General features: G+C 37.6%; 1 protein-coding gene across 1 annotated transcript in view; it reads right to left on the reverse strand.

Annotated features, from left to right (window-relative positions):
• LOC306886659 (latent-transforming growth factor beta-binding protein 1-like) overlaps positions 1–16,306 on the reverse strand; it is a 91,910-nt gene that overhangs the window by 27,806 nt on the left and 47,798 nt on the right. Inside the window, exons 9-15 of the mRNA XM_079443955.1 lie at positions 11,265–11,324; positions 6,515–6,637; positions 4,105–4,272; positions 3,107–3,322; positions 2,170–2,189; positions 877–979; positions 14–100 (exon numbers count right to left, since the gene is read on the reverse strand). Of these exons, the coding sequence (XP_079300081.1) occupies positions 14–100; positions 877–979; positions 2,170–2,189; positions 3,107–3,322; positions 4,105–4,272; positions 6,515–6,637; positions 11,265–11,324 (777 nt within the window). The remainder of the gene's footprint in view (positions 1–13; positions 101–876; positions 980–2,169; positions 2,190–3,106; positions 3,323–4,104; positions 4,273–6,514; positions 6,638–11,264; positions 11,325–16,306) is intronic.

Here is a 16,306-nt window from a genome sequence, read left to right on the forward strand (position 1 = left end):
TGGATGGACTCACCTGCCAGCTGTGTTGGGGAGATGTCCTGACTTTCTATGGAGGGCGGAAGTGCCACAGGAGCGGGTGGTGACACCTTCTCCACCACCTCTGGAGAGTGACAGGAATGGAGCAACATAGGAGGAGAAAGAAAAGAGATTCAGGACATTCAGTCCTCCTAAATGCCATGGACAAGATTTTTTAAATTGGGTCTGGCTGCAGACTTACACTTGGACTCTCAGACTTGCACTCTCAGACACTTGCACTGCCGCTATCTGTGATTGCAAGTGACATTAACACTTGCGTTGCCAATGGAGACCACCACAGCGTCTCGTCTCCATTGGCAACGCAAGTGACGTCGCAGGTAGCAGCGATTGCAAGTGACATTGTAATTTAGTTTATTTATTCTTGTCTTCACCACCTGGCTACTGTTGTAAAATGTTGAGAGATTCAAACAAAAATAATCAATAAATAGAACAAAATAAAAAAATGAAAAAGACTGCAAGTGACATCACTTGACGGAAGTGCAAGTGTCTGAGAGTGCAAGTCTGAAAGTGCAAGTGCAAGTCTGCAGCCAGACCCTTCTCGATTTTTTACAAAACAAATAATTAAGATTGCATGATCTCTCTCAATATGACAAACAAAAACTAAATATGTCCTACATCTGCCACCACAGTGGCAGATAACAGATCAACCCATTGTTGTCACCATCTGGTGTTTAGGCCACTTATTCACATCTGAAATGAATTGCTTTATTCCAATTTAAACAGCATCAATCCAGTCACAAACACTTCAGAAATCTTTGCATAAACCAGTGGGTCAAGTATAAATGTAAAAGAGGTGAAGAGGTTATTATGGGGATATGCAAGTACAAGTGGGATTGAGACCTGGAAGGGCAGGCTCCATCCTGATTGTAGACACCCCGGGTGACAGCTGGGCCTGTCCGGGCTGTATTACTGACCTATCAACACTCATGTGAGTATAAAGCTCCTTCAAACAGATAAGAAACAAATGACACACATAGTAATCGACTGATCCACAAAGAGATACAGCAAATTTATTGGCAACTAAAGCAAAGGAATAAGCAGTCTGCTTCTGCTCTGACTGCATGGGGTGTTAAAGTGCGCAGAGCTGTAAATATTTTGGGCCCTGTCCCAAATGGCACATTTGATGCATACTTGCGGTCTTGCAAAGTCCATGATACTCTTTATCACTTTAGGTTTCAGAAAGAAGAACGCCCCTGAGACAAGGTGGCACTGATGCAGCATACTATCCGAAAGCCTATGCAGAATTACGTCAACAAAGTGTGGAAATAGACCGCAAGGGCTAAAGGTGGCAACTGGGACAGAGTCTTTAAAGTTGTGTGGAAGAAAGCGAGATGCAATCTCTCCAACCCTGCCCTCTTCTCTCTCTCTCACACACACACACTCATACTCACACGTACTAAACAACGCATACCCTCTTGATTTACAGTAGTTCTGGGACGAGAGAGTAAAATCATAAAAATTTGAAATAATTGTGGTATTAACTGAAATAAACTGGGGTTCCTCAGATTGCTACACTGGCAGAATCCTTCAGAGAATTTCTAGGCAACTTTTGAAGGTCCCTCAAATATCCTTCAGTATATATTTTCTTATCTCACTTGAAAGCCATGCTTTCCTAAACTGAGCTGTTAAAGAGTCTCAAAGAGCTGATCACATAGAAACATCTTCCCTAATTACATTATTTGAGAGTGCTCTTGAAATAATATAGTGTCTTTTAATATCTATCCTTCATAGAGACATTTTGCTGCAAACCCACTAAACACTGCATGTCTAGACCAATCTTGAGTGTAAAAAGTTTGTACCATTTTATACAAACAACGCATAATTTTAAATCTTAAAAACTGCCATTTAAAACTGCTATTTGGAAACGTTAATGTAGGCTAATTAAAAACACATACAATCATTCGTAAAGCAAAGGACACCCACTGACACATACACACGCATCTGTAGAGCAGAATGCTGAGCGCACAGAGCGGTCATGCAGTAGTGATGACATGATGATGTCATGCTTCGAATGTCTGCAGTTCCTGCACGAAAGTTTGCTGCTACTTTGCAGTGCTGCATTGACACGTGCGTGAAAGCATCGGCTGTGCTGCGTATTTAGCAGATCTTACTGCTGAATCAAACCCAACCTACCTGCCGTGGGACTGTGGGCACTACAGCCGGTCATTATGTCATATGAAAACACAAAAATTAATTGCGTCACACAAAGCTAGGAAACAAATATTCACACATTTGTAAATTCAGTAAAATAGTGCTTTCAGCTATGCATCTGAATTTAAAGAAAAATAAAATAAAATAAAAATGCGCTGTCCACATACTTTTGGTTGTGTAATATATAAAAAGGTGAACTTCAGTGGACCAATTTTAGTTCCAGAGCAACTCTGAAACACGGTCTCCCAGCAACAGGACAAAACTTATTAAAGCCCAAGGACAAATACTTTCTCTCGGAACCTGGCCCACCTCCACCACAATTTTCAGCTGTGCAATGCTTTTATGGGCTGCTTTTGCAGAGAGGCTATAAAAATCTGTGCAGTTCATTTTGTGTGAGAGTTGTGAAAGGAGAAAATATGATGCGATGCACTGATCTTCTGGAATCCTTCATCAGCTTTGACATTGGTTTTGCAAGGTGGAAGCAATACTAATGACTCTCTGTCTCTGCCAAAGAGAGAACAGTCCTGTGTTCACTTTCTATAGGAACAACAGAAGCTTGGCTACATTTTGGATCTCAGTCTTCTCCAGACCAGTGCCAAGTCTCATTCCATTGCCTGGTGCCAAGCGTGTATGTGATGACATTTAAAAGAGAAGGAAAGAAGGACAGGGAAGAGGGTGAAAAAGTTCTTGCTGGTGTAGTTATTGTTTGTATATGTCTTTCCTTCATAAAATGCATCCAGGCAGACCATCATGTAAATAAACTTTACATCCCAAACCCAAATCTGGCAGGTTTTCTTAACACATGTATGTAAAATCCAGCATGAGGCAAATAAAACAAACAAAACACAATGTCTGTATATTCACAGACGTAATTCAGATAAATAGAGCAGCTTCTATTGTGACTCACTGTGTGACTCACCAGGTAGCTGCCTCTCTGTGATGCTGAGGGCTTCCACAGGCTGCTGTAGGGTGGGGAAGGGCATGGGAGGATCCACAGGCGCTTGGTGTCTGATGGTGGGCTTGCTCTGCCCGTGACCGTCTGTCTGGCTGTGTCCAATAGGAGGTTTGGGCTTGTAAATGTATGGTGTGGTGACATGATAACCCATTCCTCCAGGACAGATTTCTTTAAACGCAGCTATGAGAGAAGGAAAAAATGCTCAACAACATATTCACACACATAACAATCTATCTATCTATCTATCTATCTATCTATCTATCTATCTATCTATCTATCTATCTATCTATCTATCTATCTATCTATCTATCTATCTATCTATCTATCTATCTATCTATCTATCTATCTATCTATCTATCTATCTATCTATCTAATCTATCTATCTATCTATCTATCTGTCTATCTGTCTGTCTGTCTGTCTATCTATCTGTCTGTCTATCTCTCTGTCCGTCTATCTATCTATCTATCTATCTATCTATCTATCTATCTATCTATCTATCTATCTATCTATCTATCTATCTATCTGTCTATCTGTCTATCTCTCTATCTCTCTATCTCTCTATCTATCTATCTGTCTATCTGTCTGTCTGTCTGTCTGTCTGTCTGTCTGTCTGTCTGTCTGTCTATCTATCTATCTATCTATTATCTATCTATCTGATGGTCTATTTTAATTTAATTGATTAAAATCCCTAAGAAAATCACTAACAAAAGAGTACAAAGGGCAACAATCAACAAATTTTGCAGGCCTCACAGGAAGGCAAATACAAATGTAAGGTAAGAAGTGTATATGAATATGCAAAATTCTACAGCAGAACTAACAAAAATAGAGTGATGGCGTGTAAAAGCATCTAAATAGCCGAGCTGTGGAACACACATGCAAACCACACTGAAGTGGAGGACAGAGAGGGAATGATACCAGTAGAACAGGTGGGGAGACAGGGGGTGTGTCTCAGGTAGCTTACCTGTCCCAGGTAGGGGGCAGCGGTCACAATGAGGACCCCAGGCCTTGCCCACACTACAACAGCATAACTGTTTACTCAGCTGTGTGGACACAGGGTGCAAGCACTGCTTCCCCGAACTGACCAATCGGAAGCAAGCACCTTTCTCCTCGCGAAGAGCAGGTGTTTCGGCTGGTTACCATGGATACGGAAGGAAGGAGGGAGGGGAGGAGTGTGCATGGTGTATGACACAAACATGGAAGAGAGAGAAAGAACAACGGAATAGAAAAGAGATTGCCTTCACCTTGTGTTCCATCTATGCCTGACTACAATGCCATAACAAAAGAACAACTGACTCTATAACCACTATAAGTGATATTGTTTTCAACGCAAGATAGACAAGAACATGGGACAATAATACAACTAAGTGCAAAGAGGTGAGAAAGTGTATATACAGGGCGTTAGTACATCAGGAAGCACTTTTTATCAGATACCTTCTTAAATATGTATCCAGGTATGTATACTGTATATAAATATGACTGTTCAGAAGTGTGGGGTCAGTAAGATATATATTTTTTTTTTGTACAGCAATGACAGATTAAATTGATCAAAAGTGACTTTTTAATTTTGATTTTTACATTATTACAAAAAAAAAAAAATTCTGAAAAATATGCCATTCTTTTGAACGTTCTATTCATGAAAAATTGTATCATGGTTTTTGCAAATATTAAGACGCACAATATTAAGTTAATATTAAGTGGCACAGCTGTTTTTAACATTCATGATAATATAAAATGTTTCTTGAGCACCAAATCAGCATATTAGAATGATTTCTGAAGAATCATGTGACACTTTATACTGGAGAAATAGCTTCTGAAAAATTAGCTTTGCCATCATAGAAATAAGATACATTAAAATGGAAAATAGTTATTTAAAATAGTAAATTACAGTTTTACCATATTTCTGATTAAATACAGTAAATGCAGTCTTGGTGAGCATAAACATTTAAAAATCTTACAGACCCCAAATGTTTGAACGGTAATATACATATATTTCTATATATCTTTTTCTATATGTGACCCTGGACCACAAAACCAGTCTTAAGTAGCACAGGTATATTTGTAGCAAAAAAATACATTGTTTGGGTCAAAATTATAAATTTTTCTTTTATGTCAAAAGTCATTAGGATATTAAGTAAAGATCATCTTCCATGAAGATATTTTGTAAATTTCCTACCATACTGTAAATATATTAAAACTTAATTTTTGATTAGCAATATGCAGTGCTAAGAACTTCATTTGGACAACTTTAAAGGGTGATTTTCTCAATATTGTGATTTCTTTGTACCCTCAAATAGTTGTATATCGGCCAAATAATGTCCTATCCTAACAAACCATACATCAATGGAAAGCTTATTTATTCAGCTTTCGGATTATGTATAAATCTCTGTCTCAAAAAATTGACCCTTGTATGACTGTGGTCCAGGGTTACATATAGGATTTGTATGTTGTTATATGTTTAATTATTAGTGAATGAGACCCAATGTTAAATCATCAAAATACAGTAAGACACTTACTTTTCTGACACTTTGTCTAATGTGACAATATGGATCAGTGCCTTCAGGTAAATGTATTGATATATAGCATAAAAGAATTGTCAATGTGCTTTCTCGCATATTAATTTCTCACTTTAATAAAAGAGCCAATTCCAAGCCAAGTTTTTTATAGAGATGTACAATTCAACATTTTCATATAGCAGATAACAGCAGATTTGTGTTGACAGACCTTATACTGCCAGCCAAAACATACTGTATACATGAGCAAAAAAATGAAGGCTAAAAGGAGGATTAAAAGAACTCCCAGATCTTCTCTGAACAAAAGGACATGACGGCGTGTTCCAGAGGTGTAATTTGGCAAGCGCTGGCTTCCAGGAGAAGGATCAGCTACTATATTTATCACAATAACACAGACAGCACGCTTAGGTTACCTCATTAAATCATAGAGAAAGCTTGAGCGTATTTGTGCCCCATTGACCGACTGCACGAATGATGCCAGCACATTTCAACCTCGCTGTTACATGTTCATGCCTGAACAGAAGAGAACCCTCCGCTCACGTGACAGCCTCGGTTAGTGTTAGAAGCCATGTTAAATCATGCTGCTAGCTAGACTAATCAGCAAGTCTTAATGCTATAAGCTGAAGTGATTAGCTGCACTGAATCCATTTACATTTGTAGATATCTCAGAGTAGGTAAACATGGTGACAGCATGGACATGCCAAAGACATCAGCCATCCAAGTTACACTGAAGAGAAGAGAAGAGAAGAGAAGAGAAGAGAAGAGAAGAGAAGAGAAGAGAAGAGAAGAGAAGAGAAGAGAAGAGAAGAGAAGAGAAGAGAAGAGAAGAGAAGAGAAGAGAAGAGAAGAGAAGATACTTACGGAAGCAGGTGGTCAGGGAGGGATCAGGCACAAAGCCTGGTTTGCAGATACATCTGTAGCTTCCCATGGTGTTTATGCAGTTTCCATTGGGACAAACTCCTCGAATCTGGCACTCATTAATATCTGAGGGTAATAACAGATATTAATTAATAAAATTAAATATTTTGAAGAAAGATTCAAGTCAAAAAAATATTTTTTTTTGTCCACCGAGAGTCAAAACTACAGTGACCTTCATTGAATAGACAAAAAACAATGAAGCATTTTTCAATCTTATTATGTACTCTGCAGAAGAAAGAAAGTAATATAGTGTGGAACAACATGAGACCAAGTAAATGATGACAGTATTACATTGAGAATACAAGGAAAAAAGGCTTTAGATGCACACATTGCATATTTTCCTCTTGTTTTCTGGCATTAAAATCTAAAAATGCTTAAAATAATCCAAAAATAAATTTATTTGTGAAGAAAATTTGTATAAGAAAATAAGCCTTTGGATTTCATCTTGAATTAAATTTATTTTTCTTGTTTTAAAATGTAAATAAAAAAAATTGTAAGATAAATGCTTAAAACATGAAAAACTACTTTCCAATGGGGTTGGAAAAATAAACATACCTTCCAGATTCTCTGAAAACAAGTTTTAATATATTATGCACTTTTGCCTGTCAAGTAAATGATCTTTCGTTAAAGATAAAATTACTAATAAATAAAATCACTTTTAGCAGTATATGTGCATGCACAGGCACAAAGAATGCATGTGATTTTTTCCACAGCTAATGCAAACCCATATGGTGTGATCCACCATCTCTATAAGATTCTGTCAGAAAAGGAACATACCCACACACACACACACACAGAGAGAGAGAGAGAGCACTAATATCCCCTCCAAGAGGCCACTGAGTGCAAGTTAAGGGTGTGGGCAGTCATCATTCCCAGTCACTTAGAGTGGGACACAGATCCAACACATTTCCTAACGCAATGCTAATGTGTTCATGATGACAGTGATGCTCATGGAGAGAGGGCATACACTCAATCCCTCAAGCATCCAAACATCTGCACCAGCACACAGACGGGCCCAGAGGAGCTGTCACTGAAAGCCATGACATCATAATGTCCCCATTAAAACCCCGCATCTCTATACAAAATACAAGTACAGAATCTGCATGGCAGCAGATTTTTAAAGATCTCCTAAGAGGTGAATTTACAACATTTAAACCATTTTTGCACTCATTATTTCAGCGACCTGCGTCTTATTCACCAACCATCCACAAACCAGGTTAACAAGGCACTACATGTGCTGATATAGTGCTACACAATGAGTATTAATTTTTGTTTACTTAAAATGTCTCCTTTCAGTGTAAATTATGCTTATTAAGATATGTTTATTGTGGCAACACTTAATAATGTTACATTTGTCGATATTAGTTAACAACACAAGCATGAACTAACAATGAATAATACTTCCAAAGCATTTATTTATCTTAATTAATGTGAATTTCCACAATTACTAACAGATATTTAGCATGTATTATATAACATATTATTTAATGTACCATGAGCTAACAACGAACAGCTGTATTTTTATTAACTAACGTTAGCAAAGATGAACAAATACTGTAAAAAATGGATTGCTCATTGTTACTCATTCATTAATGTTACACATTAACATTGATGTTAACTAATGGGACCTTATTGTAAAGTGTTACCAAGATTGCTAAAATATTTTCGCTTAGTTGCAAAAAATTACACAATGATTACACTTACGAAACATAATATACAAAAAAGATGTGCAAAATAATTTATTCAGAAAAAAGTTAAAAATCATAAGTGAAACCCTTTGCGCAAACTAATCCTTTCTTCTGAGGAATCTCCCTCCTCTGCTTCAGTCATCTATCTCTTTCTTCTTGAGCATTCATACAAACCTTTATCTATTACAACTGTTTGGGCTAAAGATCTTAATGAGGATGTGCATGTTTTATTTTCCGATCAGGTATGGGGTATGTTTAAACTGTCTTCTAAAAACTCTAATCGCCAAATGATTCATTGGAAATTGCTGCTTAGGGTTTACTTGATCTAATGAAACGTTTTTATATGAATCTGTCGACTTCTCCGAAGTGTAATCTCTGTTCCCAAGGAATTTTAGGCACGTTTTGCATTTTTTTGGGGGATGCCCCTCTCTCTGACCTTTTTGGTCTCAGCTCTCACAGGACCTATCACATTTGTTGGGTACTGAGATATGTTTGACTCCGCGCCATTTTTTCATGAATGACTTTTGGGACTTCACCTTGTCCGTCCAACAAAGATGTTTACTGTTAGCTGCTCTCACAGCAGCAAAAAAATTGCTGGTCAACCGTTGGAATCCTCCTCACACAATGGACAGACGAACCTGGACTGTGTATTTGTTGGACATTATCTTGATGGACTTCTCGTATACTTGGATCTAACGTGAAAACGGTTAATTCATGGCATTCAGCTTTTAATGTTGTGTCATCTTTTCTAAAACCTTTGTAAAAATTATTTATTTATCTATTAATATTCATTAATTTATTATTATTTATTTACTTTATATATATTTTTAAGTCTACCAGGGGGTGGGATGGGTTGGGGTGAGTTCTAAATTTGTGCAGCTGCTTTTTGTTTTGTACTACATTTCCCAGAATAAAATTCAATAAACAGTTGTTAACAAAAAAATGTTAAGTGAAAATAATAAGAAACTATCTTGAACATAAGTTTAATGATTAAAAAGTATGGAGACAAGGCTGATTATTCTCTATCAGACATGTTTATGAAATCATAAATTTGCCAATGAGGACAGCAACATGACTAATGACAGGAAGAGAGAAGTGGGAGCATCAGAGCCTGGCAGAACACCCAAACCACAGGAGACACGTCCACTTACGCAGTAAAACTCTGGCCTGACACAGGAAAGCGTCAAAGGTTTAGTGGGACCCTCAGGCCATGTTATAAGGATAGTGATTAAGTTCAAACATAACGGCACTCTGAGCGCTAAGAAGTGCTGTAAACTAGCCTCAGAGAACAGCACATGCTGAAATATTCATTAAGATATGGAGGTAAATTAACCCCCCTAGTGCTTTGAGGCCTGTTTATTAAATCTAAGATATATTTTAATCATCAAAACGGGGTATGTTCTACATGCCTCCTCCCGCCCCCTCATACTAATGCTGTGAAGAAATTAAAGGAGCACTAGACCTTCAAAATTCAACAGTACTTTTGAGAAATATGGAGAGGGCTACTACTACTTTTGCAGACCATAAACAAAAAATAACTTTGAAGCTTTATTAATAATGAAAACCCCCTATTTTTGGCTTATTTCATAGTTTACTGGAGACTAAATAACTTCTTATTGCTATTATTTTTTATGCATTTCTATGTATGTCTCAATGTTGCTCAGATCTACCAGCCTCCAAACTCCTGTCTCTCCTAACCCAGAGTGCCTGCGGCCAGGACACACGCTGGGCACTTCCCCTTAACACAGCCTGCTTCACTTTTAGCTGCGGTTCAGCTCTGGGTTTGGCAGACTGAGGTGGCTGTTGGTGGCTGCTAACAGCAGATGTGTTTGGCTGGAGGTGTGTGGAGAAATAGAGACAGAAAGACAAATAGGTACAAAAGGTTGCATAGGCCGCAATAAATAACACACACAAAAAACAATAATGCTCAAAGGCTTGGGGTCATAGAGACTGATCAAATGTGGCAGAAAGGATATTTACAATGTTACAAGTAAATTCTGTTTCAAAATAAATGCTGTTTTTTTAAGCTTTCTTTTCAAAGAATCCTAAAAAAAACTAAGTATTTCGGATTCCACAAAAATACTAAGCAGCACAACTCTTTTTAACATTGATAATAATAAATCTTTCTTGAGCAAAGAATTAGCATATTAGAATGATTTCTGAAGGATCATGTGACACTGAAGACTGGAGTAATATTAGCTGCTGAAAATTCAGCTTTGCCATTAGAGAAATAAATTACATTTTAAAATGTACTCAAACTAAAACAGTTATTTTTTTAATTCTAATAAATTTTCTAAATATTATAGATTTTTTAATCAAATAAACCAATCTTCTTTTAGGATTTAATAATCTTACCAACCCCAAACTTTTGCTTGGTTGAGTAACTAGAGCAGCTTCAGCAATTTTATAGTTACTGACTATAATACTGAGCTTGTTTTTATTTGCAGTTTAACAATATAGCCGCCTGTCTTATTAGCATGCTAAACAAGAGTTTACATTGCCAAGGCATACATTAACAGTACATGACAGCATAAGCGTTACTTAATTTTGACTCAGGCTGAGGAAAAGCCCTGAAGTCTTCCTGGCTGCTGGCCCTGATGTGTTGGATCTCTTGCTATTACATCCAACTTCAACATAGATTAGAAAGATCTATCAAAGATTCCACCTGTCTCTCCTCGTAACGGTGAACGAAAGTCTTCTCTGTGATAGATCTGGGACACTGTTTTAAAATGGCAATGTAATAGAAGGAACAGTATATGGTATATGGCCAGTTGTGACATGCAAAGGCCAGTGGGGAGCGAACTGAATTATAAGTATGTGACAATGACACATTTACTCATGCATCTTATCAAATATTATTACAATCGATGCATAACTACACAAACACGCAGAAATTCACAACAAACATACACACGTCCACTGCAAGAACAAATAAAAACTAGATAAACATATATGCATGCATGAGCAATAAAGAAATACAAGCAGAAACAAGCCGTGGTTCTTACCGATACAGCGAGTGGCATTCAGCCTCTTATAGCCTTGAGGACATTCAATCAAAGGAATCGCTATGGAGAAAAGAGAGAGAAGGAGGAGGTGGAGGACAAAAAAACAGCACATTTAGATACAGCTCTAAAGAAAAGCATTCTCCTACAGCAAATTTAAGAAAACCCTTGGTGTAGTTAGAACACAAAAAATCTAGTCTTATCAAACTTTTAAGCTTTAAGTGCTATTTTAAGTCCACTGTAGCTATTACAATAATATATAATGAAACAATAATTCATAATGATAATCAGTGTATGTTCCAAAAATTTCATACATATATATATATTGTGATGAGTCGGCTGCCTCCCCCCTTATTATCATCACCACCCCGTCCCGTATTCGCCGCCCTTCACCAGGCTCCCGAGAGAGGAGTGGCGCTGAATCAGCCAGGGCTGGCGGCGTGTGATGAGGCGCACCTGATGTGAATAGAGCCTCATCACCACCGCTGTTTAAATGCCAAGCGCGCCTCTCCTCGGGAGACCGGTCTCTTCCCCGTGCATGCACGCTGGTGTCCTCGTGGGTCCAGGAAGGGAGCGTCGAGAAAGGACCGAGTTCTGCACCCGCGAGAGGGCTGACGGGCCAAAAAGGGGACGAAGCCGCGAGAAGAAGCCGCCACCCCCTCGCGCCCCGGTCCCAAGAGGGGAGCGCGTGCGGCTGCTGGACTCCGCCCTTTACCTGGACCCTTCCTTTCAGAACACTGCCCTACTTCACAAACTCCGCAGCACGACGAGGACACCAGACCCCCTGTTTATTTTGGACACTTTTACTCCCTTTGGACACTTTATTTTATTATTTTGTTTAATAAAAACCTCCCCGAGGCCTGACGCCACACACACTGTGTCTGTCGTTTGCTCCTCCCGCCACTATATATATATATATATATATATATATATATATATATATATATATATATATATATATAAAACAAATTTCGGAAATGTTGGGACGTTTTTTAAAATTTGAATAAAATGAAAACAAAGACTTTCAAATCACATGAGCCAATATTTTATTCACAATAGAACATAGATAACATAAACTGAGAAATTTTACACTTTTATCCACTAAATGAGCTCATTTCAAATTTGATGCTTGCTACAGGTCTCAAAAAAATTGGCATGGGGGCAACAAAGGGCTGAAAAAGCAAGACATTTTGAAAAGATTCAGCTGGGAGAACATCTAGCAACTAATTAAGTTAATTGACATCAGGTCTGTAACATTAAAGGTATGTCTTAGAGAGGCAGAGTCTCTCAGAAGTAAAGCTGGGCAGAGGCTCTCCAATCTGTGAAAATGCGTAAAAAATTGTGGAACACTTTACGTTCCTCAACATCAAATTGCAAAGGCTTTGCAAATCTCCTCATCTACAGTGCATAACATCATCAAAATTTCCAGAGAAACTGAAGAAATCTCTTTGCATAAAGCACAAGGCCAAAGACCTTTGTTGGATGCCCGTGATCTTCAGGCCCTCAGACGACACTGCATCACTCATCGGCATGATTCTGTCATTGACATTACTATTAAATGGGCCCAGGAATACTTCCAGAAACCACGGTCGGTAAACACAATCCGCCGTGCCATCTGCAGATGTCAACTAAAGCTCTATCATGCAAAAAGGAAGTTATATATGAACATGGTCCAGAAGCGCCGTCGTGTCCTGTGGGCCAAGGCTCATTTAAAATGGACTGTTTCAAAGTGGAAAAGTGTTCTATGGTCAGACAAGACCAAATTTAAACCTGTAGCAGGCATCAAATTTGAAATGAGCTTGTGAAATGTGCATTAAATTGTAAAATTTCTCAGTTTAAACATATGTTATGCTATCTATGCTCTATTGTGAATAAAATATTGGCTCATGTGATTTGAAAGTCTTTTAGTTTTAATTTTATTCAAATGTTAAAAATGTCCCAACATTTACGGAATTCGGGTTATATATATATATATATATATATATATATATATATATATATAGATATATATATATATACACATATATATATATATATATATATATTGTTAGATATATATTTAACATATGTCATATGTTATTTTTTTGGATGCTGGTCCAATTTGTATCTCATTTGTCTGTATAAATAAATAAATTTATATTAAATTACCTAAGATTGGGACAGGTAAGATTTTTTTGTTTCTCAAAGAAGTCTCTTATGCTCACCATGGTTGCATTTATTTACAGTAATATTGTGAAATATTATTAAAATGTAAAAAACGGTTTTCTATTTTAATATACTTAAAAAATATTAATTTATTCCTGTTATAGCAAAGCTGAATTTTCAGTAGCCATTTATTCAGTCTTCAGTGAAGGATCACATGATCCTTCAGAAATCATTTAATATGCTGATTTGGTGCTCAAGAAACATTTGTTATTATCATCAATTTTGAAAATGTTTGCATCTTTGTCAGGATTCTCAGAAGAATCGAAAGTTTAAAAGAACAATTTAGAAATCGTTCAATTTAATGCATCCTTGCTGATTTTTAATTTCATAATTTCTTTCAATTTCTTAAATCAATTTCCATAGGAAACCAACAGGATATAAAGGGAAGCAAAACGCAATCACTCAGGATTCAGCGTGAACACTGTTCTTACATGTTATACACTAACACACTACACACAAACACAGATCATTAATCACTCTATATAGTGTGTTGTTAAACACACCATTGTCTCTGAGCTCATAGATGAAAAAATTATAAGAAGCCAGAAAAAACACTGTACGTAGTTCTGTAGTGGTTTGTTTCATGGGAGGCCTTGCGACTGGGAACTCGTAACAGGAACAGGGTTTACTTCCCTCTCATTTTCATGGGTATTGACCGTAATAAATTACATAAATAGAACATAGAGTGAGTGAGACAGAATGACTAATTTGGAAGAGAACAAAATGGCATCGGCACTTCCAGGGGTCATATTTTGAACCTGCTTCATAAATAAAGGGGGCTGAACTCCAAACATCTTCATTACCCCAGCACTTGTGTTCAGTTACTGCCGTGCACTTCTATTTCCGTTTGGTGCCAGCTGATGTCCTAGTAAGTGCTCGCCTACAGCTGCTGCCAACAGCTCAGAGACAACGGTAATGTCACATCAACTTCTTCATGGCTGTATTGAATCGCTGTGCCTTCAAAATGGACTAAACATCTACATGAAAATGAAATGAAAAAGTGTGAGATGAAAAAAACACTTTTCAAGAAAAGGAATAACATTTTAATTGGCATTTGAAGATTGAATCAACAATCCTTAAATATTTTAGAAACTCATGAACATTTGTTTTGGTGACGTCCATAAGGTTTAAATCAGTGTTATGTCTGAGAATGCACAGAATGCAGTGATGCCCATATATGGGCAGAGAATTTCAGAAACATCTACAGACATACCGCAAAGAGAAAGAGAGCGAGAGGGGTGGTACGCTAACAGTTTTCTGTAGTGACTGACTTCAGAGAAGTGACTAAGCATGGAGGAATCCCAACTGCATGAGTAAATGTGTGTGTGTATGTGAGGGGACCATTACTAAAGTGCAGAGTGTGCCAGGTGAGTCAGCATGTCAGTAAGTTCAACATAGCACGTGTAACCAAATACTTTACAGCTTTCTCTTTCCTTTGCTCACTCATTACGCACTTGCCTTTTCTCTGTGGAATGCATCCCTTCCCTCTCGTTCTCGCTGTGATATTAGGACCATGTGTCTGTTGAGTCACAGCCACTTGGAGGTTTGACATCAAATGGTTTTCAAAAGAACTCCTCGTAGTCTCTTTTAGTTAGTGAGAAATCAAGTTTGGGCCTCTTGATGAATCATTGCTTTCCCGCTCATTTCGGACCGCACTACTGTGGAATATTGTGCACAATCATTCTGCAAGTGTTTCATCTCAAAAGAGGCCCAGACATACTAATGTTTAACGTGTGTTTCACTCTGATCATACAATAGTTTCTTTCATTCGTTCTGGTTTTTCAATTAACAGACTAAAAGTGAAAATTTAAGACATGCTTGAGTTTGTGTGTGAGGGAGAGACAGATGTTTGTGTGTGCTAAGGTAAAACAGATGTTTGAAAGAGAGGGTATGAGGGTGAGACAGGTGTTTTTACTCATGAAAATGAGGTAGATGATTTTGTACATGATGAAGAAACTGTTGTTTTTTTATGTGTGTGGTAGAAACGGGTATTTTTGTTTGTGAAAATGTGACAGATGTTTGGCTGTGTGAGAAAGATCTTTTCATGTGTGAGAGTGAGACGTGTACTTTTGGTCATGAAAATGAGACAGATGTTTGTCTGTGTTAAAGTGGAAAGTGTGCTCCACATTCTGATTTGGTTCAAGGATGTCTGCGCACAACGTGATTTTTGTGTGCGCATACGCAAGTTATTTTAGCACTCAAAACCAAAGATCCAAAAACAGGTAGTGCACACATGCAGAACATGTCCATCCTCTCTCAGTAAAGTATATTTGAACTTGTATGATCAATTAACCATTCGCAAAGTCCCACCCCCTTCGTTATGGTTGCAGTGTCTGACAAGCCATCCGCTCTTATGCCATGCATCATGTTCTCACGCAGTGAAAAATACATCGCGGAGCAAAGAGAAAACTGACAACGCACTGATAGACAAGACAGAGCAGTTACATTATTTATGAAACAAAGTCTAAAAATTACTTTTTTTAAAGAAATTCAAATAAGAAATACCATTTTGAGGTTCTTTAATGTGTCGTGACAGATCGCTGTAGTGCCTCAGTTCAAGTGGCTTGTTAACTGATCATCTCTTCCTCTTTACTAGTTATAGCATGAAATAAACGTGAATGCACATCAGTAGCTATCTTGTTTCAAGTGTGGAATGATGTCAAAACACACAATTTTTCAAGTTCACCGACGTTACTCTTCTCTCTTGTTTGTCAGACAAAAATGTCAGATTCTGCGAAGGGTCAATTGTGTGCTAGAGGAGCAAGATACAAGAAAAATGTAGCATACTCGGGCCTTGAGACCAATTTATTTGTGTGAAATGAGTGTTTAGGTTTGTGAAA

This window comes from Barbus barbus (genome assembly GCF_936440315.1).
Source record: "Barbus barbus genome assembly, chromosome: 20".
NCBI lineage: Eukaryota > Metazoa > Chordata > Actinopteri > Cypriniformes > Cyprinidae > Barbus > Barbus barbus.